At 38.2% G+C, this 26831-nt stretch overlaps 1 protein-coding gene across 6 annotated transcripts in view; it reads right to left on the bottom strand.

The window, feature by feature from the left end:
• The window catches only part of PPP2R2C (protein phosphatase 2 regulatory subunit Bgamma), a 208220-nt gene that overhangs the window by 80779 nt on the left and 100610 nt on the right, over nucleotides 1-26831 (bottom strand). Inside the window, exon 1 of one of the 6 annotated variants that reach the window (XM_076335907.1) lies at nucleotides 25169-25288. The exons of 4 other annotated variants lie outside the window; for them this stretch is intronic. In XM_076335907.1, the coding sequence (XP_076192022.1) occupies nucleotides 25169-25217 (49 nt within the window). In that variant the 5' untranslated portion in view covers nucleotides 25218-25288. Of the gene's footprint in view, nucleotides 1-16602; nucleotides 16685-25168; nucleotides 25289-26831 lie in introns of those variants that run through there. One more of the 6 variants, XM_076335908.1, reaches the window with a different exon arrangement.

The raw sequence follows: 26831 nt of genomic DNA, 5'->3' as shown, positions 1-26831 counted from the left end.
AAATCTGGCAGTGTTAACCTGACTGTGCAGATCACCAATATGACCAAGCACCACAAGTATTTTGTACAGACAGTAAGATGAATATAACTTTTTCTTTTGGTGGCAAAACTTACTTGCCTTTGTAAGGGTAGATTAATGACCTACCAATATAGTGCTGCACTTTAAGAATATTTTAAAGCACAAACTCAGGTAGAGTGCAGACGCTTGCTGAGTAATGCCAAAAGCATGCTATTCCTGTGCTCTAAAGGTTGTCTCCTACTAATTAAGGAGGTACTAACCTAAGGTGTTGGTTTTGACCTTTAAAGCCCTAAGCAATCTGGAAATCTAGCCAAGAGACCAGGCTTTCTGTGCACTTTCCCCCTTCTTTCTTTTCTCGTTTTGCTTCTATAGTGATGATTAGAGAGAAGCTGTCGGTCCCTCTCTGACATTCTGTCATTTGGTCAGACAGGACTTGGACCTATTAAACTCTCACTCAAACTTCACGGCTCATTTCTCCTGGTGGGTACCTGGGGAGAAAACTAAGAGGATATCCTGGAAGAGTTGTTTTATGAAGCTACCACTCAGTTTTGTAGTAGGCTATGACGCAGAAGAGCAATTTTAAAATGATAGTGGGATTTTTACAGTTAAGAAAAGGAAGGCAGTCCAGAACATACGACGAGATCCCAACCAGCCGTATATAATCAAAGATGGAGGATGCTTTCACAATCCCTGGCCTCTTCATTGCCATGGAACATCATGGCTGTCACTAGTGTTCTGGAAAAAGGAACTGCACAACGTATTTAATATCATGTACTCCAGAGCATTAAAATAAAGTCTGAATTTCACATGAAAATTCAAGATAACTAGGTTAATGCAGAATGTCTGCAGCAGAATTTCAGCAGCACAGCAGTCTCCGAAGCTATTCTGAGCAGTAGCAACTACTTAAATAGAATCAGCAAGTGGCCACATTCCCTATTGTTGGGAATAACAAAGCTGGAACACCTCTAACAGGCTACCTAGGGATTACTTCAGCTAAATGCAGCTTTGTTATCAAAAAAGAAAACGATTTTTTTCAGCCTGACAGCACCATAAAAACTCTTGTTCATACTGAACGACACATGAACAGAGATTGGCGTTTATAATTTTCTGCTGGTTAAAGACTCATTCTTGCTCCCATTGAACTAAATGAGGCAAAACTGCCATTGATTTCAATCAGATTGTCAGTAGACCTTAAAGATACTAACCATCAGCACTTATTAATATGGAATTATCAGCGGAAAACATATTGACTAGTTGATCTAAATACTTTATCTTCATTCATCAAAACACTTACTCCAAATGAACAAAGACAGAAAACTGAACCCAGACCAAAGGTCATGCTGAACTTAGAAATTGCAATGACTGCTGACACACATTACCAGCAGCAGCATAAAGTGTATTGCACCCAGCCAAACCAATGGACATAATATAAAATGGAAAGCACACAGCACATCCCCCCCTCAGTTTCCCAGCAGTTCAAATTCTGCCTCAATCAGAAACATCCTCCCCCTTTTCACATAAAACATGAAAAATCCATAAAAATAATTTCATACCACTGGCTACTTATTTGCAGAAGGCCTTTAAAAATAAAAGCCAAAATAAACCTGTGACTATAAATGCTGCAACTCTCGTAAAAAGCTCTTAAACTCCATTAGTATTATTTTTAACTTCAGAGAAATAATTAATGTACTATAAAGGAGAAAAAGAGTGGTAAAAATTCTGAATTTAATTATATGAATGGTATTCTATATATACTTAATTGCATAGCAGTAACACAACCACTTTCATTACTCTTTATAGCTTCAGATGCCCATTAGCACGATCCCCAAGGTTCCTTATGAATAATTAGATTAGGAAAGGGGGACTCTCTGATGAAACGCAATAGGATGTGATGCTTATGAAACAGCACATCTTGAATCCAGATGCTGACATGACAACATCATGAAGAGCTAATTTGCACATCCAAATTAATACCATCATGATGATAATATAAAAGAAAGATATGCATATAAAATGAGCTACAGAAAATAATGCCAAAAAGAATTGAGGTACTTATATTACAAAAATAGATCTTTTTGACATTTTAATGCAGTTGGAAAGGTGTAAATAGACTAAATGTCATATTCATGAGCATAGAGCTCCTTAAGCAGACTTATTAGAATTTAATCCATTATTTGGCAACACATGGGCAAGCTGTTTAATAAATAGTTACACCCATCAAACATGTGCAGCACTCACATAAACAGGTGAATAAATTTCATTACATTTTATTAAACATCTGTTTCCATTTGATACACAATGTTTTTGTATTGTTTGGTGCTTCTTAGGTATATACCATCAACAAAATCAGCAGCGATAAATTTTTTGAAGGGATATAAAAGACACAAACAAATGGGGTTTAAAAATATTTTAAAGAGAGTCAGATATTTCTGCAGCTGTCATGAGTTGTCTGTTTGCATATTTACATATCTGAATAGTTAAGAAATTTCTCCCTCAAATCCACTTAACAGAAAATAATGGGATCTCCATAGAATGGGAAATAGGTTTCCTCCACTTCTGTGGTTCTCCTTCATATAAAATTTAAAACAGAAATATACATGTTACAAGGCAGACTCTACCATTTGCTACTCAGACACAAATGTCAGTCGTCTGCTCCTCTCTCCACATTTTACAGCATGTAATGTACATGTATCCTGTTTGCCCTATGAATTTGAGAATACGTTCTGTCAATGCAGAGCACATTAGTCTAAATGATTTTCAACTTTTAAAAATCGAAATTCGCATCAAGCTGATGGGAACCCTTTAGAATAATGAAACATTACACAAACTCACAAGAAATGATAATACTGCTGAAAAGGATATGGCAGAAACAGAAGAAGGATAAAAGTAAATAGATGGGACACAAGCAAGAGGCATAATACTGGAGGCATAACATTAAAGACATGATAAAGCAACAATTTGTGCAAACACAATCATTTGAAATTTTCTTATGATACAAGGGCAAGGAAAACCTCATTAAAGGACAAAAATGATACTTCAAGCTAGTAATAACAATGTTCTACACTAAGTATTTAGGAATCTACTACAAAATATCACTGAGACAAGATCAATACGATTCAAGTGAGATGTATGCAGTTATGCACTTATCCACAGTTAGCACTAATTATGACAAAAGTTTACTAGCTGGGAAAGAAAGATATATTTAAAAAACAGCAACAAAAGAAACCCAAAACAATTCCACAGCCTCACAACAATAATCTCAACATTGTGGAAAATAAAACATTTTTCTGGACAAATGATACACACTTAGAGGTAAGTGGGATGCTAATAGGAGAACAGCAGCAAACCCCTCCACTTTGTATTTGGGTAGTTATCATGAAGCATGTGTTATTTTTGTACATAATATTACACCTACTACATGAACAAGAGTTACAGGGTGCTTCATTATTCATTCTAACAAAACACTTCCTTTTAAAAGAAGTTTAAAGTGCCAGTTTCTTCATTACCACATCCCAACAGTCTTTCCTTACTGAGATTGATCCAACACTGTTTAAATCACTAGGAGTTCCTTCCAGGGACTTCAAGGGAAACAATATCAGGACCGAAGTCTACAAGTAGAATACATTAACAAAACCAAAAATCAAATAACCAGCAAGACACACAGGCAACATGCAGTGAGGAAACATATGTGAGGCATAAGTGAAAGCTTTTATTGGTACATGAAAGCATTTTCATGAGCTTTTGCCACTGTAACCCTCGTGCTTCCTGTACTTACCTGCCTTTTTTTTTTTGTCACCTCTTGCTGTGCACTGTCTAAGTTATAAGATTCTGGTGGCATGTTCATTTTAAGCACCTATAAGGCATCATACACTCTTGTGGCACTGAAGTGAATAAATAACACAAGGCCTTTTATTTTGAGAAGACACAGCTAACTGCTCTTAGTCATGATGTATGTTGTACTGACCCAAATAAAAGACAGTTTCACTTCAAAGGCCAAATATAAAAAAAATATATATTTTAAAAGCTCCTATGCCTCATCCTAAAGCTAATAGTCAATAGTATCCCAATGCATAAATTCACAAAACACCATGCCTAAAACCAGAGCTGTCATGCTAGTTTTTCCTCCCCACAGTCTGCCTGCCATGCAGTTGGTGCCGTGCAGCAGCGTTGAGACCTATTTCTGGACTTACATGGTGCAAATGGATGACATTTTAGGTCCCTTATTCCCTCATCTGCTTTCCTGTAATTCTTCATTATGTGCTCAAAGGTTGGAAGTTCTGCCCCAAACCATGCTACTTCTGAAACACTGTCAGATGATTTAGGATGTTTTTGTCAGATAATGGTTTCTGAAGTTACATCAGCCTAGGTCTGTGCAATAATTTATATACTGGTAAGATCTAACTTAAGTCCATGTATAATTTCATACATGTTTTATTGCTAACTTTTCCTGGGGAATGGTCTTACATGAAATGTATTATAAAATACTAGAACTCACTAAAATCAGGAGATACACGCAATCTATCGAAAACCTAAAGAACACAGACACTAACTTACGTCGTCATCTCAAAACAAAACACTGTGATACCTGCCATGAGAAAATTTAGGCAGGCAGTTTCTGTGAAATATTTTAATATTACTTTATTAGATACCAAAAAATACAATAGGCAACAAAGGGTAAAGCAGTTCTGGCCCTAAGCTTTTCAGTATTTTCAGACTACAGCCAGAGGACTGATGGCAGAAGATCACTACCACTCTGGCACCTGCCATTATTTGGCAGAGCTGGGATACCACATGGCATAGATGTAACATGTATTCTCTTAATACAGTAGTTCTAAACATAAACCTTTTAAAGATATTTAAAGATATCAGTAGGACAAGAGGACAACAGAAGGTTGGTTTTACTGCTACGTCTGTTACATCCCAGCTGTATTCTCTTCTTACATAAGTCTGACAACTTCGCACAAGAACATTTATGCAGGTTTTTTTAATATAAAGAAATAATTTACAGATAAGATTTGCAATAAAGCTCATCATTCATTCCTCCTCACTAGTCTCTTTATTACCCTCATCAATATTGCTTTTCTGTCTACAGACCTGTGCCTTCAAGTGCTTCCTCATCTTTAATTTCTCTCACCTGAATAGGCCCGTGGGACTTATCACAAAGGTAATATTAAGTATGTTCACATGGCTTTCCAGGATTTTTATGTATGCATCTAGTCTCTGACCTGCAGAGATCATAACTGGAGCTTTAACAGTCCTTCTCTGGGAATCAACTAAATGCATACCAAAAGAGATGCAAATTTGCCTGGACTGGTGATAACACTTCAGTCTATTTAAGTGCATTCACAGTCTTGGTAGCAGAAGTTGTTGTTAAAAGAAACTCTTGGGAATCTACACAGTTAAATTTTCACTGAAGCCCCCGTATCTTCACAGCCACCTAGATTTCATAGTTGCCTAAACACCATGCACATTAAAGAGAGATGTGTCTTAAAGACTGCATCTTTAGGTTGTCATAATATCCTGCCCTGAAATAAAAATGAATGAACTTTAAATAAAAAACAACCCAAACAAAAAAATGAACTACTAGCAGTAGAGAAAGATAATTATTGTTCCCCATCTGTTTAAAGCAAAAAAAAAAAAAAAGTGTACAAGAAGAGCTATTTCACAAGTCTTCAGCTAGATCTGGAATCCGAGGGAAAAAAAGTGTCAGTTGATGAATTACAAGCTTAATTACATCTGGGGTAAGACATTTTAGAACCCAAAGGAAAAATGATTTGCTGAATGTCAGTATGCTCAGATGCCCACCAGTGAGCAGACCCTCCTCTATTCCCGGGTTTCAGTGAAGACAACATACATGTCAACCACAGTAGAAGAAACACAAACTAATGAAACCGTGTGTAAGCTGTAATTACACTGTCTCAGTGAATGGCACTTGGGGTATTGCAAACAGATTGTACATGTTAATTCACACAGGGCTTAATGAAGCATTCCCTGTTCTACAAACTTCACCTCTTGATTTAATTAACCTTCATACCTATACATGCACTACCTACCAATCATAAATGTTGGAAAATCCTTAAATAAATGACAATGCTTTCAAGCTACATTAGAAAAGTAACAGAGGTTCAGTTTATGTTCAGTTTGGCAGCTCAAAAGTGAACCACAAGCAAATTATAAGGTTTTTAGATGATAAAAACTCACATGGCAAATTTGGCCCTAAATCAGCTCTCCCAAACATAAGACCTAGTCCCTTAAAATGAAATTGCAACAAAGCAGAATCAATTCATTCACAACAATAAAAACTTTCTAAGATTTTCCTAGAAGACAAACAAACATTAAAATAATCTAGGAGGCTCTACCTTACAGAAGACTTTCAGATATTAAAATATGTTCTGCTTTGCAGAACAAAATAGAGGGCTAACTCATATCTTCGGTTTGTAGGCACAGCTTTGCACAATACAAATATTTAAACACATAAAACTAGATAATTTTCAGCAACTCTTAAAAATGTAAAGGACACTCATCATTATTGTCTCAAATGTAAAAATCACCTTGGAGACCACAGACGTGAATCTTTTACAAGTTTAGGACTGAGCAGGCTGTTTACACCCACCCCCCACGCAGGCCTCCCATTAGCCTTCATCTTCCCGTTTTCCAGTACCACAGGGGCGGCACTTTCCAGTCTTGCAGTTCTGATCAGCTTTAGAGCCTGGATTACGTGAATTCTCTGCTCTAGTCATTTATGGCAAAACACTGGGGCATTGCAAAAAAATTGTGTTTTCCCGCTGACTTCAAAGAGTGAAACATGCACCAAACACAACCACTCATTTTGTAATTTCCTCCCATATGAGTATAAATTCCTGCTCAGACTCTAGCACTCAAGGACAGGTATCTAGAAGTGCAAAGGGAGACTCTGTCTACTCTCCTTTTCCGGTGGGAACAAACCAAAGAGGCAGAGAAACAGCAAAGCCTCATTTCACAGTTTTCTGCTAATGAAGGGCATCTGAAACTGCTGCCCCTGTACTTTGAGGGAACAAAGAAAAAGAATTGCATCTCAGAAAGGCACCTCAACGGCACAGGAGCTACCAGGGCTGCTCCTGGCAGGCAGGACTCAGCTGAATTTACTTTGTGAAGATTTAGTAGCTGTGTAAACAACAAAGCAAAATTGATACACTTGCTCTGCTTCCCTTCCCTCATGATTAAAGTTTACATAACATCCTTAATATTTTACTTCATTAAAAAATCAAGTTGAAATTACTTAATGCACAAATTAGAAAAAACACTCGGTACTGATTTAGAGAATACAGGCTGCATTGAAGAAATATCAGCAAATTCTTCACAACAACAAAGAGCAAGTGAAAGCTGCAGAGAGAATTTATGTGAATCTCCAAAGTCATTTTAATAGTATCTCATAAAAAATTAATCTGCAAAAGTTAGCAAGCATGACACAGAGGAGGAGAACCAGTGGACTGGACAGAAGTTGGCTGAGGGATAAAAGGGAAAGTTTGCCAGCCACAGAAAATGAGGACCCTGTTTGCATTTTAAAATTCAATCTGTTTTTTCATCCAGTGCTAAAGACTTACATTACTAGCAAAAAGAAGTAGAAAAACCTCCCTACAAGCCTATGAAGCAACACGGATTGTTACTTTAAAAAGAACAAAACCAAAACCGCATACAATAAAGCAGAAAAAAAATCAACAAAAGGCAACAACATTTATGGTTACATTCTGTCACTCCAGAAGAGAGATTTCAAGGAGGGGGCAGAAACCTGTGTAATAGAGGCCATAAAGCAGGATTTTAAATTAACTGAGAATTCAGCCAACCTTGACAACTTAAACAGAAGGTACCAAATCTGTCCTTTTCCTTCACTAGAGCTATGTTATTCAGTTTGCTTGAGGATCTCGACCAATGTCAATGTCATTTTGGCGTAAAGGATAATAATAATTGTATTTATGATATATCCCTCGAAGGCAGCATGCAAGATCACTCAAGCAAGTTAAAATACACCATAATACATGAAAATATTTAATGTATTTTAAACCTGTACTATTTTTCACCCCAGTAGAAAATTTGCAGCCACTGTAAAGCAATATAGCATTTTGTCTTATGCCATTTTATTGATGCAACCAAATGAACAAGTGTGTTGCTCATTCATGTAACGAGAAGAGTATCTAAGCACACTTGCTCACCTCCCCACACTGCTGCTAATTACTCAAGGGCCAGCCTTCACCTTTGTTATTCTCTCCCTGACTCTCAGCTCTTGGGTCCTGGCTGCCTGGTAGCAATTTGAACCTCGAGATACCGATACAGAAAGAAATATTGCGATGCCACAAAGTGCCACACTCCAGTGAGACCAGGGACACAAAGCAGGATGAATGACAGTGCAATTGGTGTTGAACACTTGGGGGAGCATTTGGTATGGGATATGCTTAGAGCCTGCTGTGGTGGTATCACAGATCCTATCAGCAGATTGTCCATCACCACCCAGGGTGGTGGCTCAGTTGACAGCAGGGACATCGAAGGTCCCAATCCAGCTTTGCCTCTCACCTGGTAGAAAGCTAAATTGGAACCACTGCCTTCAAACTCCCCTGGGCTAAGTCTGAAACCAAATTCTCTCAGTTCCCGAGTTGCCTCAACACAGGTAGTGCACAGAAAAGGGCCCCCCCTCCTCCTGCCATTTTCTCCCCCTCTTCTACAGCATTACCAAACAAGGTGGACACTCACAAGGCAGCTCCACACAGAGCTCAGCATGAGCTCAGGGAATTCGCTAAGAATCTGAACACATCTGCAGCTCAGGACCCTCCATAGATTCAGTTGGAGTTTGAGTCCACCTCAATCAGAGCTAAGTCAGACTTGGGTGACTTTAAGCCAAGGCACTTCCGACTTGCATACTTAAGCACTCAGGGATCTTGTGTTTCAAAACAGAAGCAGCACCAATTTTTTTTAGAAACCTCTACAGGCAATGTGGTACTTGAGAACAGGCATTCCCATTCTCTGAGATTTAGACAACTAGCATAGACCCATTAACTGTGTCTGCACCAAAGAGGACTGAAAAGCAATACATCATCCAGGACTTTGCAATCCTGGAAGCCACAGGGAAGCTGATCTTTTGGGGATATCTCCTTCACAACTGACTCACAAACTCCCCTCACCATACTTCACATTGCGTGAAGGCTGCTGCTACCCAACTGAGAAGGCAAGGCAGCTGCTGCTGCCACCTTACACACTGAGACTCTTCACCAGATGTTCACAACTCTTGAAGGGCAGTACAAGCAGCCAGGCTGCCATGGCAGGGACCTGGCTGGGTGGCAGTTTGCCACAGTATCCTTCACTGCTGTAGTCCGTACACTATCTATCACAACTATGAATAGTCCTGGAATACCTAAAAATTCAAGGAAATGGTCAAAACGTGGCAATAAGCATTCTTGTTCAAACTGTCATTTTCAACACTGAGAAAGTAGCTATAGCTTTTATAAACATCAACATGAAGATGTAGATTCCTTAGGGTGATCACTTCCTCAACAGTCTGAAGTTCACGTCTTGTCTGGAAAGGTGAAAGAGTAATACACAGGGTATAATCCTGGATTTATAAGAATTTTGAACTGAACAGGCAGAGAATTAAGCTCATGGCAATTTTAACACCCTCAGATTCTGGTAACTGCAAATAAAGGAAATCTCTCTGGAGCTATCCTGGCCAGTACATTGGGTTCATTAGTGTAAAGGCAGGGTAAGTGTTAAGAGCAAGGACAGTGGCCTCTCCTTTTTTCTTACAAAACAAAACTCTAGATGAACAACATGCCATAGTTCATGTACCACAGAAAACATCATGGTCTTCTGGGTTTATAATCAGACCCCTTTTCAAAGTCCAAAGCTGTAAACTAATTTATGGCCCCAGTTCACTTATATTTGCTGTTATGACAAAACATAAAGCCAATACAGCTGATACCTTGCTTCACATAAGGGCTTTTCACAGCCCCAACTAAAAAGCCTTTTTCCACCCTTACCGGTAGTATTCTAGATCTTATTCAATAATTAAACCTAGATTCCCCCTTCTTGCTGCTGTTGACAACAATCACAGGTGATAGAAACAACAGGTGTTTTGTTTTTCCTGGGACTGAAAAATTAGGGGTCAGTGAACCAAGGAGTCCTCCATTTTCTTGTGTACCATAAAAATAAACCTTGGTCTGCAAAAGCCAAGTCTGTATCATATGCATTGCTTCAGAGTGCAACTAATTGGAGACATTTTTACTCTGGTCTGCAATTTGACAATACAGTGCAGATCGGAATAAAGCAATAGGCTTGGAAAAGCTATTTATAGTGCATATGCCCCAAGGAGATATAGCTAATAACTAATTCATTTCACATCACACATTTGAATGCAATATGAAAACTTCCCAGTTTCTTATCAGCACAGGAGAAAAGACCCCACTGTGGCTTTCTTTAAAATAATTAAGGATTCGTCACCAAAACATTTTAATCAAACTAAGTCTCCACAGCAGTCTTTTCTTTCCCTGCCTTATATCTGTTTCCTTAAGAGGTCCGTGCCTATTAAAGTTTTGATAAAAGCGTTTCACAACATAGCAGTTTCCCAAGCTATTAAAAATGATGCTCATTTTCCTAGATGACACATTTGTTTATCAAATAGTTTTCTACAAGCTGGATTAAAGTCCAATATATTATTGGTCATATCAACAGGAAACAAATAGAACAACCTACTTAAAAATTCAGTGAGCAATGCAACTGTAATATCTGCATGAGGGCTGGTTTAGTTTTTTGTTGTAGGGAAACCAGATCAGCTAAGTATTATTCCGTGGACTAGATAGCTGAGTATTTTATTACAAATTATTAAGAATTAAACAACAGATAAGAAAGAAAGATAAGGATCTGTAGTACTTGAGAGACATCAATAACCACATTGAGCTTCCCCTTCTGCTGCAACTGCGGCAGAAACAAAGCAGCAAGCAGACACAATGCTCAGTGCAATGATAGCCGCCTAATTTCTCCACACCCACAATTTTTGTTTTCTTTTTCTTTTCTTCCACATGCTGACCAGGTGTTACAACAGCTTGACTTCAATGAAGAGTGTCCCAAGAACAGTGTGGTCTCAGCAAATACTGGTGCCAAAGGTGTATCGTAAATAAACCGGTAGGGGATACTGCAAGGAGCCCCAGCTGGTACTCCACAGGAGCTGCTACTGTCAGGACTGTGCTAACTCTAATAGGACAACAAGGGTCCTTGTGAACAAAAAAAAAACCCAGAACAAGAAAACCCACCAACACCATAGACCATCCTATGGCTCATAGACTTAGCAGACAATGACCCACTATTTAATCCAGGCCTTCTGTTACTTTATCATTAAAAGGCAAGGGTTTTTTCAACAGGTTTTATGCTTAAATTGTAATTAATTGCTATATGAAACAATGTGAGTTAACTCCACCAATTTGTAATCCAGTGCCCCTAGGGCACCTAGTTTTTACTGAGTAGCATGACAACATCCTAATTTTACTTTTACCATAGCAGAAGTGGTCTCCTATGTAGTCTAAGCATGAAAATTATTTAAAACACACGTTAAACATAAAATGTAATTAGATATTGTGAGCTTACACAGTCATTTATTTATGCTGTAGGTTCAGTGAAAATGCTAGGAAACAACAGGGAAGAATACATACATACACATCCTAATGACGTAAATATAACTGCCCTTCCATTTAGCAATCTGGTATCAAAAGTAGTTACCTTATAGATGGAATGCTTGTTTTCAAATTTATCAGTCATAAAGTTTAACGGGTAAAACCTGGATAAACATATTCTAAATTCCTAATTAAATTTAACAGAAAGAATGCAGATCTCCTTCAATAACCCTTAAGACCTTTTAAGGTTTGGGTTTTTTCCCCCTTTAGCAGAATATTCTGATAGCATTAGAAAGTACTGCTCAGTGACAGCTGAACATCCATTTCCAAAATCAGACCTTTTTTAGACTGTAAAAGGATATACTACCTTGTGTGTGCGTGTGTTGATTTTATTTACAAAATGGAGAGGAGTCGATGTGAGATTTGCTCATTTTTAGGTTGGGGGAGGGCTTCTGGTTTTTTTTTTTTTTGTTCTGTTTACACTTTTGCTGTTTGTTCATTTCATTATATTTACTGTATTACATGTTTATTGACCATGTGCTTTAGTCTAAAATCATTGTATTAATCAGAAGATAAATCTGTCCCCATTGCAGAGCAATCGAGCAACAATATATTAACGACTAAGATTATTAAAGCAAGCTATCTAAATTATGCTGGCAAAAAGCAGATAACAAAAAGTTGTGAAGTGTAGTTATAAGGGGGCTTAAAAATAACTACTAAATAAAATAGCATCAGTTGCTTACTTTTTCAGATTTTAGTCTGAGCTAGACTATGTCCAGACTACATGCTACATTAGAACTTAAAAAGACCCTACACAACTTCTGAAGACAGAAATCAGCTATTGAAGGTGATTGCCACTTTTCAATTTTTGTTCACACAGTATTTAAAACTTTGAAGAGCAAATGTGCTACCTAGTCATTATATTAACTCTTTAATCATGACTTCTCCCATCCACTAAGTGGCAGATGACTTTTTTTTAAGCTAATATTTAAACTAATCTTCATTAATTGCTGCCCCAATGTAAACTTGCTAATGGCTTCATTACACAAATAGGTGAAGAAATAAAACCCAAACAGAAAAAAAGAAAATACTAAAATGAAATAACTAATACTAGTATTGGATATGAGCTTTTCTGTGTTTTCTTCAAAGGTCAGAATTACCTGTTTTCCCAAGGAAATTCCAAGTATTTCACTTTTAATTTTTATAACAAAGGAACAGTACATAAGTAAGTTGCCAGAAATGTAAGTTCGTTAGTTATTAAACTTGTACATTTTAATGGCAGAAAGCATAGCACTGCATAATCACAGACACATGACAGCACATCAGGTTTTTGGAATCTTTGATTATGCAGTATGAGACTGCTCGCGTTAGCACCATCTCCATAATACAGAAAAGTGAAAATATCTTTTGAAAGAGCAAGAAGAGAAGGCTAAGAAGTGATCTCCTCCTGAAGTGTATTTATAACCACTGCCCTGCGAGGGAACATGGTTACCGATCATCCTGTCTCCCTATGATGTACCAATACAGGATCCTGATGTGCCAGTATATCAACTTGTCAGAAGCAGCTAAAGCAGCATTAAATAGCAGCGCAGCGAGCAAGTGTTCAATGACGTTACAGTGCTGAGTGTACATAAAAGTTCCTATCAGTATGCTGCTGCTGAAGAACCATCACTTTAGCTGCTAACCACGTTTGTTGTGGTTTTAGATGGGAATGCAGTGAGATAAAATGAACCACTACAAAAGCAAACACCATGCAACGCTGCATTATATTCACTCCTTGTATAGAACATGGCAGAATAACAACAGTCCTGTCGCCTGCCCATTGGTGTGAGGAACTGAAGCCTCATTTGGAAACCCTCCATTGTGCCAAATCCATGCTCTTGCCATGAATTTCAATGAGATTCAAAGATCTGCTTACTCCTGTTTTTCTGCCTTATCTCCCACCATGTTTACCACTCTGCACCATTTCATCAATGCAGCAAATCCATTAGGCCCGTTGGTTGCGGAGACCTCTAACTATATGGACTGCTCTTCCTAAATGGATCAGATTTACCTTCTGTATTAAATCCATGACACTATTAATAACTGCTTTATCTCCATAGAATCCCTTTTAATAGTTGAAAATCCAAATTAACTTTTCTCTCCTTATGTTGTAAGGTCTCTGTCTTAGTGTGTGCTTACTACATTAGCACAACCAGTCCTCTCCAAAAACAACTTAGAGATTTCTTCCACTGAACACTTCAAGTCTGCATCCTCTCTTACTTGCTTCCAATGATATTCATCCTCAGCCCTTTGTGCTGAACAGTTGGAGCTAATAAGATGATCTGTATATCATCATGCTCTAACTCAAGCTAGTATCTAGCTGGAGCATCTTGAGTTTTATTAAAAACATTTAGTTATATATGAAGAATTTTCAAATAAAGGGAAAACTTTTGGGTCAAGCTCTCAAAAACAATGATAGAAGAAACTCATTTGCCATGCCTATTTTTCAAGATACCTTTCTATACATTTAATTAATTCATTGAGTGACTACTAAGCTAAAGTAAAATTAGCTTGTGATTATACAGCTGAATACAAAAGCAGCTGACAAAAAACAACATGAGCAAATTTCCAACTTTTCCTAACTTTTGGGTACTTGACTTCATTAAACATGTTTTTCATTTAACATTAAAAATGTCCCTGTGTCTCAGGTATCTCTAAATTCTGTAATTAGCAACTATTAAATCCCTTTCATTTATTAGCTGGATTTTAAACTACCTTCAGTATTTTACTAGTTATAGTACTATCTATACTAATAGAAGTCTGTCATCCCACAACAGCCCTAGTCTTGCTGCAATGTGCTGTTAAGGAGAACCTGAGCCATCCACTCTTCACTCCTTTACCAGGGGCTGGAGGACAGCCTGTCCACATCCAGCACTTCCACAGCAGGCATTAAACTCCACAGCCTTATGCCAAAGCCTATGGTTAGCTTCCATTTCCTTTGCCAGCTCCCAGATATTTCCAATGTGATGTCCACTGTTTCTCTTGTAGTAGAAGGAACCTCTATAAAGGCCTTTCCTGTTCAGAAATTATTTTGTTGGCAGTCAGAATTTTCCTAAAGATTATAAATAAAGAGAGGAGCATGATACTTTATCATTAAATAACATCAGAATTTCTTAGAACAAAGAAAATTAATTTACCTCATCCAAGTGCTTTGACCTGCCAAATGCTGAAGAGATAGATACACAATAGATACAAAGACTTATCACAAAACACTGGCGGTGGACAAGGAGGGGAAGCATTTGACACAGACCACTACAGGCCAGCTGAATGTCACAGACACTATCACAACCCAGCAAACAAAGATGTACCCATCTTCCTGTTCCACTAATGATACGCACAGAAAATTACCAATTATCTGTGTGCCAAAGGTGTGACCTGTTGCTGTCAATTGAAAAGATAGACATATTCTGCAATTATTTGCTGTATTGTACTAATTAAACAGGAGAATTATGGGAACCTTTCATTAACCTCTCAGCAAGTACATATATTTTAAAAGAATTATATTCAAAAGGAGAACCATCTGTAGACTAACTCTGCAAGGCTGAACACCAGTGGCATTCATTCTTTAGATCTAATATTCTTTTGCCAGACAACAGAAAGCAGTTTTTACATAGCAACTTCAAAGCCATATGCAACTCACAAATTGTGTGTGACCTACAGGCTTCTTTATTGTGGTCAGCTGATGATTTAGGCTATGGTTGGTATAGGATCTCCCTTAGCAAGACCCGGACATTCACAAGGGGCCAAACGTGCCAGCCAGTCTGAGCTTGCAACCACCCATTCCAGACCACAGATGCTCTCCCAAATACTTTGTGCACTAGGGAGAAGCCACTGGAAGGTTTTGTATCTGGGCACAGCACCAAAATAAGGATAAAGCTCAACATTTGAAGGTGAAGGCAGCAAACAGCCACAGCCCAACATGCAGCATGAAAGAACAGAGAAGACACACACAGGAAGCGTTCCCCCTCATCTTTGGCCAAAAGAAAAGACAGCTCTGAAGTCTTCCAACTCAATATCTAAACCATGTAAAAATCAAAATTTTAATAGCCTTTGTGCAATGGATTAATATTCAACCAATGTCATGCTCAAATAAGACAATTTTAAAAAATGCTTAATCAGTCTTAATTTTTAAATGTCATGGACGATCCAAGCAGAGCAATATATTCTGTTGGATACCAAAGTCTTAAAATGTGAACCAACACCACCACTCCAAAAACATCTTGAAACTGGTAACATTCCGTGTTATTAAAGTTATCTCCCCTATAGTTCAGAAGAGACACAGGTAGGAGACAGAAGATTTTCCCATCTAAAACAAAGCAAAGAGAAGTTCTGACCTCAGAAAGCAGGCCAGTTGGCACTGAGATTGCTTGCTCATTCCAACAGCTAGCTGAGATACCAAAGCAGATATAAAGAAACCTAATTATTAACTATCATTTAGAATAGTACTTTATTGATCTATTTTTTCTTTTGATGATACAGCTGTTACTTTGTAGTCAAAATCTATGCTTTGTTAGAACATAGTCTGTTTTCATTTTAGGATTGCTGAGCATACAAAGTAAATGGAAAATATATGTCAAAAGGAAGTGGAGTTTTGTTTTAGGTTTTCACTTTTTTCTCTTCCATGGGTAGTAAAACCAAATAAAGTTGTGCTGCCAACAGTCCCACTGTCTAGCTGCCGCTGAAGGCAAGTTTGTAAATCTCAAGTTTCCCACCAAGCTGCAGACTCGTAAGGAGCTGGCAACATCAAATGCCAGAGCCAGGCCAGAAGTCTCTTTCAATTCATTTTTTTTGAGAGTACTGATGAAAAGATAGTCCACAACAATGGGGACAAACCATACTGTCACAACTACCCAAAAAGCAACAGAATCAAGAGTCAAATGAGATCAAAAACGGTTAGTATACATGACTGTACCTTGGTCTATCATTTGGAAGATATAATTTATCAGTGCAAGCAGTGCAGCTTGTCTACTATATTTAGGGCTAAACCCAGATGGATTCAGTCAAGGAAATCTGAGGATTCTAGATGCCACCAGAGTCGCCTTGTGCACAAGCTTCCTTATAGCTTTCCCTAAAAAACAAAGAAATTCAAGACAAAAAAATGGTGAAAACTTTCCTCATCTAAGGATAATTTTTTCAAGCAGGAGCAAAACTGTTGACCCTGTAAGCAAGCAAGCACCTTGTTCTCCCAATCACTTTCAATAGCAGAAAAATACTTCCTCAGTGGGCATTCCCAGTCTTACAAGAGTGTAAGTCACAAGCTGCAGCCCAGATCTTTCTAGGTCCTATATTCACTTCCATCAGTGTAATTAGTTCAGACTCAAGAGAGTTTCCTCTCTCATACTCCTAACCCCAAAGAAGGAGGTACTATTTTTAGAATTACCAGGGAGGTGCTGATAGTTCAGTCCTGATCTAAGTCATTGAAAGAATTAAGTACCTTGAGAATTCCTTAGTGTGAAACCCATTGTACAGCTGTTGAAGGGATTCAACTCAGATTAATCAGTTTACCCTCCATCAGGAACAGTTCAACAGAATGCTTGTTGAAGCAGGGCTTTAAGAAGCATTAACTGCTTCAGTCAATAAAATTTAAAATGGACCCCAGAAAATCAGTCTACAGGATCTAGAGAACAGGTGCTCTTTCCCTTTTAAAGGGAGGATCTTCCTAACAAAAAATGAAAAAGCGATAAGGAAAAAAAATAATCACACAAACATAAAATAAAATGCTCTATTTCAGAGAAATAAACTGTATTTCTGTCATCAGAACATAAGGAGAGGAAGTTAAGGAACCCATTTTATATTAATATTGGTATTCAAAGCAGAGCAGCCCAAACTATCAACCCCTCATCCCAGGTCTGTATAGCATCAAAGAGAAAAAACTCATGGATCCGTGTGGAAATATATTCTCCATTTTAATTTGTATCTTTCACTTTTCTTCAAAAGCCTTTCTTTTCTAGAAGATACATTGGAAAGCAAATACATACAAGTACTGAATAGGGAAAAAAAAAAAATCTATTATACATGCCAGGATGATTTCAATGCTTATTTACCCATGCTTATATTTAAATTTGCAGAGCTTTGAAATTCAGAAAGATGAAGTGCTGTATCAAAGCAGTCTTTTTTATGAAGGCATTTGTCATTATATGAATCTAGTCCAGACAGCAGCAATCCATTCCAGTTAGTTACTCAGGTGTGTATCTGCATGCATCCTACTCATGAGAGAGTTTTCTTTCTACTTATATTTGCACTACTAAAAGCAGTACTTTTAATAAATGGTGAATCTGAATCAAGCCCACAGTATTCTTTTGGTGGAAATGGGGCAAGTCCTCTGGGTATGTAGACCATCATATCTCTATTATAATTTCCAAAAGCAGTGGAGCTATGATACTTACACTAGCAGGGGACTGGTGTATATCACTACTTGCAAAGATTCAGTATAAGCAGCGAAGAACTATCAGTATGTGTATACAACATGTGAAAGGTAAATAAAGTGACATGTAGCAAGCCATGTCTTTGAACAACAGATCAGTGCACAGAGTGTTTTTTATATAACCAAATTTAAATACACTTCCCATCTCTTACATTGCACTTTCCTTAAAAAGGCAGAGCTCTACTAAATGAAATCCCGTCCCTTATGACCTGCCTTGCAAGCTGGGCAGCAAGTAGACATGGGCAATTATTAGTCAAGGGCAATTTCTAAGTGAAGGCATATAGGAATATACATGCACTTTAGATGTGACCCCAAAACCTACTAAAACTGATATCTTGTATAGATGTTATTGCAGAACTATTAAAATGCAAGGGCCACTGCAGGAAATGCTTTCAAGAGCTTGAATATTCTTGTCCACTTTCTGGCTTAAGTATTTTAGATGCTCAACATGTTTTAAATTATATGATCAATGACTGTGGTGCTTGAATAAAGAATAAATCAATTTATCTCTAGATCATCTAAGCCACCACTGGAAGACCTCATCTAAGCATTTATTTGCAGCAGACAACTATACGAGAACTCTGGCAAGTCGTATCTCTATCATTTCACTAGGAGTCATTTGTTGAGGTTTTTCGCTTTTACATTTAAAACCATCATCCCTTAATAAACTCACCATGTCCCCACCAAAGACATTAATTGTCAGCTAAATATTGGCAATGTGCTTATGAGTATTTCGGTTTCATAATCACCTTCAGGAAGATTTCCACAGTATTTTTAATATCTGCAATGGTTAAAAATTAGCATTACTTTTCATAAGTGCCCTCTATACATGCCTCTATATGTCCCTCATTCGTTGCTCTCCCTTGTGTATTTACAAATTTATTCCTAAATGAAGATAAGAACCAATATAACATATCCCACATTTATTATAGTGCAAAACTATCTGCCATACTCTAATGACTATAACGCCATAATGACTGCTGGCCATTCATACAGATCTTGTAACAGTATATAGCTCTTAAAAATAAGTTAAAGAACACTAATAAACAATAAAAAGCTCATCTAACAATAAAAAGCTCATCTGAAAACATCAGAAGATAAAACATCAGTGAACTGTGCCACTAAAATTGTGTTTGTAAAAAGAGGACATGCTTAAAAACTCTATCTCCTGGATGTATGTATTTTATGTTCTCAGACATCCAGTGGCAACTAACAAATGTGAAACACCACATATATTAAATTTGGCCATCCAAAACAATAAACTCTAAGAAAATCTCTTGATCCATCCAGATTTTTCTAGGGTTTTCATTTCACTGAAAAACGTGGGAGTTTGTCCCATGAGTATGTGTTTATAGCATAGACTTGACATAAATAAAAATTAATAATTGACCCAAAAAGACTTTAGCCTGTTTAGCTAAACAGTCAATGGGGAGCTCTCCACATTCCACTTACTTGGATGCAGGAATCCCAGTGCAATAAATTAAGACTTACTACTTACTATAAACAAGGAAGAATTTTACTCTTCCTTTTAGTTTGCTGTGACAAGTCTTTTTTGCTCTGCCCCTTTTTTTTTTTTTTTGTACTATCTTGGAAGGTGGATTTTTCATTGTGTTTGATGAGCTGATGCACATCTTCCTCTTTATCTCTTGCAAAGTCATGTACCATATGCTTAGAAATCTGTATTTCCTGAACATCACAGCTGACTGCTTTACTATTCTGGTGGCACGCACACAGCATGCTGAGGTTTACCTGGATGTCCAGTGACAATGAGGAATTCAAACACTGAAATGGAGCTATTACAGAAGTGGAAAAGTTCATGCTGTCTACCAGCATCATTTAAAGCCTCTCCAAGATTCAACTTCATCGATCAGTTACTATTCTTAGTCAAACCCTTGATAACTAGGAGGTGGTTTTGTTCATACTCAGTGAGAGCAGAGATACCATTATTCACTGCCAGAGTTTTAGTCCACAGTGGGACATTATTACCTGCATACATAAAAAGAAGGGGTACCATGTAAGGCTCTGGGAAAGAAAACGAAAGCTCTCATGACACTTCTGGGAGTAATAAGCAAAGGCTTTTTCAGTAGATCCTGCTATCCACTGGGAAAGGATTGTGCCACTGTGTTGTACAGAGCACACAGACAAAAAGCATTCCTAGAGTAAATCTTTACCTTTTTTGTCTAGTTATTTCCAAATTCAAATATGTGTTTTCATGTACTTATTATTGTTATCAGTTGCACTGTCTAGATTTTGATGGCCTTTTAGTTTGTAGCACTGTCGTTTACAAGCATGATTTCTAGTGATTTCTAAATTGAAATTTAAAAGTTTTATTTGTGGTATAGCCATGACTTCTGAAAGAAGTTGTTTTGTACAAAAGAAGCGGTATCTTTATTTGCAGACAAGGTGGGGAGGAGAACAACCTTGCCTTCAAGCAGACAAGAGCTTCTTAAAACCTGCAGAAGACCCACAAAAGTCTGTCCTCCCTTTTTGGATAGTTCATCTATCAGACTATACCTCTCTTTAAATACCTTGTCTTTCTTTTATCCTTGGATCACTGCAGCTATGTATCAGCACCATTATGACTTTAAAGTCCTTCTACATTATCTAGCAGTCTTCCAAAATTTTCTGATTAGCCAAACAGCAATGCTAAAACTGAGAAGACAAGTGGCAGAGTATGGTAATCTTCCACTAGCAAATAATATCCTGTCAGAAACGTACTACCATTTACTAACACAATGAAAAGCAATTAAAAATGGCCACAGAATAAAACTACCTGATAATTTTTTAGCTGGAAACTACTGATGCCTTTGGTGTGATAAAACAACATAGAGAAATTAGTCCAGTGATTCAATTTTTATTATCATCCTGAAAAAGGACTACTGCTATTACCACCATTACTAGCATTTAGTTACACATTAGAATATATACCATAAACACAGACTGTGATTTTCTTGAAACTCAAATTCTGCTCTTCTCCCAACCTCTATAGATTTTCAAGCCAACAATAGCTGCTCTTTTGATTACAGCTCTAGTCTGCGTGGCCGATTTTTTATTCTGGGCTGAATCATCACAAAAGCAAGCCGATTGGTTAAAAAAAAAAAAAAAAAAAAAGCTGAGTACCATAGCAACTGGCTCGCATCCTTGCTAACATGCAGGAAGGATTTTTTACTTGAACAAGAGCTACAAGTGAAAATACCAGGCCAAAAGCAGATCTAGTGTAACATCAACAACGCAACAGAACCACAAAAGTTGCTTAACCCCTCCCCAATCTCTTCCCCATAATACCTTTTGGGCAGCAGCAAATCTTCAGGTTCTTATTAAAATACAGTACAGGGAACAAGGAAAAATGTGTGCTATGGTATTGATTCTGCATATATATCTAGATACTGCAGACTCTTTGCCAAAACAAACAGGATTAAATTTTGAAAAATCAAGTCACGGAAGCGGAACAATAATAGAGCTTGATCTTTAGTTTTAATTAATAATCATATCACTCCATAATTAAAAGGATTAAAAGTTTCTAAAGAAACATCTCCAAATATACGTAACTCTACATTGTCCAAGTTAGTGACTACTTTTAGGAACACATCAAAGTAGCCAAGATATTGATAATAAAGACAATCACTTAATGACAACACCCTCTAAGAATTGCATCAGGTCTGTAAGGAGTACACTTGAAGCAGCATATTGCTCTGGAATAACAGTGTGTGTGCTGGGTTTACGTGGCAAGGTTTTGGTGGCGGGGGGACTGCAGAACAGGAGCTGCCCCCATGTCGGACAGAGCCAGTTCCAGCCAGCTCCAAGACAGACCCCACTGCTGGCCAAAGCTGAGCCCATCAGCAACACTGGTGGCACCTCTGTGATAACGCATTTAAGAGGGTAAAAAAGCTGCGCAACTGCAGCTGTGAAAGGAGTGAGAAAGTGTGACTGAAACAGCCCTGCAAACACCAAGGTCAGTGAAGAAGGAGGGGGAGAAGGTGCTCCAGGCTCCAGAGCATAAATTCCCTCGCAGCCCATGGAGGACCACAATGAGCAGATATCCATCCTGCAGCCCATTGAGGACCCCACACCAGAGCAGGTGGAGATGCCCTGAAGGAAACTGCAGCCCACGGAGAACCCACACTGGATCAGGCTCCTGGCAGGAGCTGTGGCCTGTGGAGAGGAGCCCACACAGGAGCAGGTTTTCTGGCAAGAACTGTGGCTTGTGGGTTACCCACGCTGGAGCAGTACATTCCTGATGGACTGTACTCAGTGGAAAGGATCCATACTGGAGCAGTTCTTGAAAAACTGCAGCCCATGAGAAGGACCCACGTTGGAAAAATTCGTGAAGGACTGTATCCCCTGAGTGTGACCCCACACTGGAGTAGGAGAAGAACATGAGGAGAAGGAGCAGCAGAGACAAAGTGTTATGGACTGACCGTAACCCTCATTCCCCATTCCCCTGCGCTGCTCAAGGGTGGCAGGAGGTGGCAGAAAAGTCAGGAAGGAAGGAGTGAAGTTGAGTCTGGGAAGAAAGGGGGTGAGGGGAAGGTGGTTTTAGTTTTGAGGTTTTTTGTCACTAACCTACTATATTTTTAATTAGCAATAAATTAATCTTTCTGAAGTCAAGTCTCTTTTGTCTGTGACAGTAATTGATGAGTGATGTCCCTCTCCTTATCCTTTCATCTTATTTTCTTCCCCTGTCCTGCTGAGGAGGGGGAGTGAGAGAGCAACTTGCTGGGCACCTGGCAGCCAGCCAAGGTCACCCCACCACAGAGTTCTTTCATTTTAAGAAAGCAGAAATCTCTCCTCGGCAACTGAAGCTATAAAGTCTTTGCTTTGAAGTAGGTGTGCCCATCTGTTCTAGGTCAGCTATAATAGGTTTTCAGTGCATTGCACAGTGAAGAATTACAGTCCTGTCTGTTCTCCACCATATTTGGGGTAGCTTGTACTCTGAAGACTCTATTTGACTGCATAATAAGGACCTTCACTGAGTTTGGCTTTATAGACCAGGAGAGAAGTCAGCTCTGTTCTTCTTTGTGCATTATTTTAGAGGCATTCAAAACCTGCTATGAGGTAACATCAAGTCAAGAGGACCAGGTACAACGCCCACAGCACAGCTACCTAAACTGCTTTTAATATTAGGGCTAATTTTTAAACCAAAGGAGTCTGAATTAAGTACATAACTCCACAGTACCAAATTAATTATTTGATCTCTATAAGCATCATTCCTGAGCTTTTACTGGCATTAAGGAGTGCTATAAGCCACCCACACTTACGAAAATCCAAACACTTTTTTGCAGTTAAAACGAGAAGAGCAGCCTTACTTTGGGTTCCTGAATCTGAAAATAGTGGCCTGATTTTCTATTAATGAAATAATGAACTACGGGGTAATATTTTTGTTAATATTATTTTTTTGGATCTGACAAGAAATGGCCACAAAGTTCTTAAGGTCTTTTGACCCTCAAACTCATGCAGCCTCACAGGGAGTTTATGGTCCCAGGAAACTCTTCCATCAGAGACCACGGTCCTTGAATTAACAAAACATACTGTGTTTTTTGGAGGTGATTTCATCATACTGGTAAATTGCTTGACATTGTACTCATGTTGCTGAAAATGGGCACATTTTTGTTTTGTCTTAAGTCTCTGATATATCATAATTCAGACATCAAATCAGCCTAATTGTAACCATATATTTGTGCTCAATATGTACGTATCTCAAAGTATGTATTTATAACACAGAAGGTGTATACAGACTTTGTTATACACCACTGAGAACGATGTACCCATCTCTGAAAGTATGCATGTCCTTTATCTTCCAAAATACATTTGCTTTATTTTAAAGTCACATTTTTATTTAAATCACATTCTATAAAACAGTGCAAAATTCCCCCAAAAAAGTAAACTGTTTAAGGATATATATCTGCATGTTAGTCCAACTGATGAGTGTCTGGAAGCAACTCATTAATGAGAAGGAAACTCAGCGGTAGGACAGTAGAAACTGCACCTCCAACTACATAGTACTACTGATACTTTTCCTGGGCCCTATCAGCAGTATTACAAAAGTATTAAACACAAAAGGGGGCATCTTAGCACAAGCACAGTACACTCAGGCAAAAAACAGTCTGCCTGGTTACAATCCAGTCACAGGAAAACATCTAAACCATCAAATACATGTGCAGCACACCAAGTCTTTGTTATTACAACGTTCTAATGTAGAACCTCATTCTTTCCCATAATATTTACACTTCTGAGTTCAAAAGTGAGTTGACCTAGGCAGCTCAAGGTGTTCTGCAAACTAGATAAATGTGTTTGATTAGTTAATCTCAGAAGAAGCTGTGTTAAACCATGAATTTAAAACAGATGGATCTACCCAAAAACTCTGTCAAAGGTCCTCTGCATTATACACAAAGAACAGCATCCCTATAGAAGTATGTAATATAACCTTCTCTGAGAAGGTGTTCACCCCTGTAGAAGTATGTAATATTACCTTCTCTGAGAAGGTGTTCACCCCATTGTGAAGGTGATAAACCACAGCAATGAAGTTAGCTAATTTGCCCAAGGACACCTGTGGAATTAGTAGCTAAGTAAAAACAAGAACTCTTTATTTTAGGTCAATGAAAAGTCTCCATCTACACATGGGTCACTAGTATAGAAGACAGTCAGTACCATTTCATGCCATTTTCTGCAGTTCAGTTAAAAAATACAAACAAAACGGACAGTGTGTGCAATACAGTTACTCAGCAGGTGAGAGACAAAAAAGAGAAACAAAAGAGAGAAAAGGCTACATGCCTTTACTTTTATTGGAAGTATTTAGGGTTTGCATCATCTTTAGGACATCTCAGACTCTAAATAACATTTAGAACGTGCAGTGTCTAGGTGTGCCACTTCCTCTAGGACACAGTTGTTTTCAAAAATTTTTATTCACTGCTTGTAAAGTGACACAATACAATCAATGAACTGTAGACATCTTTTATCATATTTGCTTTTTGTGGCTTCCGAGGTCCATTGTCATAAGGGCTTCCTGTAACCAGCCATCTGGGATGAAAGCAAAATAAGTCATAGGCATCCTTACCTCCAAGTCCATCTCCAGAATCAACCTCATAGATGCTCTCCCCTTCCATGTTGTCTTTAGGACACAGCAGAAAGCAAGATCTTCCTCAAGTGATTTGCTCAGGCTCCAGAAGGAAGCTGGATCCACTCACTCTGCAGCCAGCAGATGATATCTTTCAAAGAAAAACATAAAAACAAAGCCATTGATCCATTTCTGCTATACTACAGAGAGGTCATTTAATTTCTCCCTTAAGCCCCCAACCTTTCAAAACTGTGTGTCAGTTCGTTCCACATCCAGTATCTCAGCTCCTTATATCAATAGTCTTTTCAGTGGGTATCTGAGCTTCTTTTTACTTGTAAATTCAACTGCCATTCACAGTACAAACCCTCCACCCCGTATAAAGAGGTTGCATCAGCCCAAATTCCAGGATTATATTGAGGGGGGAAGCCTCAGCACAGAGCCATGCTTATTCATATGGCCTGACAGGACTAGGAATGGGCAATATGGAGCAATATACTATCCATCTACAGGATTAGCTCTTCTCTGGCACTCTGTGGGTACTGTGAAACCAAATTACATTCAGGTTGCAAACAGCAACACAGACTGAAAGCACACAGATCACGTGGGTTCGCTTTCTTAAGACTACTCCTAGGGTCACTTTAAGTTTAGGTAGAGAGAGCATCTCAGTTTAGCAATGGTCTTGATTTGCAGATGAGTGTAAAGAAGAAAAGTGTAAAGATGGGTGTGGACAAAAGAACACCTTGGCTTATTTGAGAGAAAGACAATAAGAGAACAGAATATCTTTTTCCTAAACTGAGTCTGAATAGCTAGTTGTTTTTCTATTACTCTGCTCCAGTGTAGCTAGTTTTTACCACCTCCTTCTCTTTTTGAATAAAAGAGAAATAACTCTCAATGGATTAAAAAAAAAAGTACTAATGAGTCAAGAAACATCCACGCATCGGTGCCTTTGAGAGGCAAAAAAAGACAAAAAGCAATCAGAACAGCATGGAGTTACTAGAGTAGTTTTGCAGCAAGCAGAGAACTGTCATGTATCAGATGCTCATGATCCAGACAGCAAAGTAAGGATAACCTCCACCACTCATAACCCCACTTAAGATTTGCAATCTGATTATTTTTAAAAGAAAGGAAAACAGAAACCAAAAGCCATCCAAAAAGAGCACAGAGGCTTCTCTCTGCCACAAATGAACTCAGACAGGACAAGAACATAAAACATGATGAGAGAATAATGATCAAATACATGAATGGTGTGATACATAAAACATAGTTCAGGTACATTAGTAATTTAGAGCTAGTCACGGAGCAATGTATTATTGGCTGTCTCCTTGCCAGTTTCAAATAAGCAAATAACAATTAAGTTTTATTTGCAAGTCTGTGGCCTTCTCTTTTGCTTTTCCACATCATCAGGATTGCATTCAAATTGTTCCATGCCAGTGCATTTTATTGAGAGGGTGGAAAAGGGAAAAAAGTTCTGTATTAACATGAACTGCCCCGTATGATTTGTTCAACTCCCTTCTTCAACTTTCTATCAAGAAAGCAGTAAGTATAATAAACAAATCTGTATTCAGACACCAAGTAAAAGAAAATCAATAGTTCAAGTACTATGTCATTTTGTTGATTAAAAGAAGGGCATACCTAGAAGCTTCACACCAGATGGCCTCTACTT

The sequence above is a fragment of the Aptenodytes patagonicus genome, chromosome 4, assembly GCF_965638725.1.
Source record: "Aptenodytes patagonicus chromosome 4, bAptPat1.pri.cur, whole genome shotgun sequence".
Lineage (NCBI taxonomy): Eukaryota > Metazoa > Chordata > Aves > Sphenisciformes > Spheniscidae > Aptenodytes > Aptenodytes patagonicus.
The sequence above is the reverse complement of the archived record's forward strand: the minus strand, read 5'-3'. Positions and strand labels throughout refer to the sequence as shown.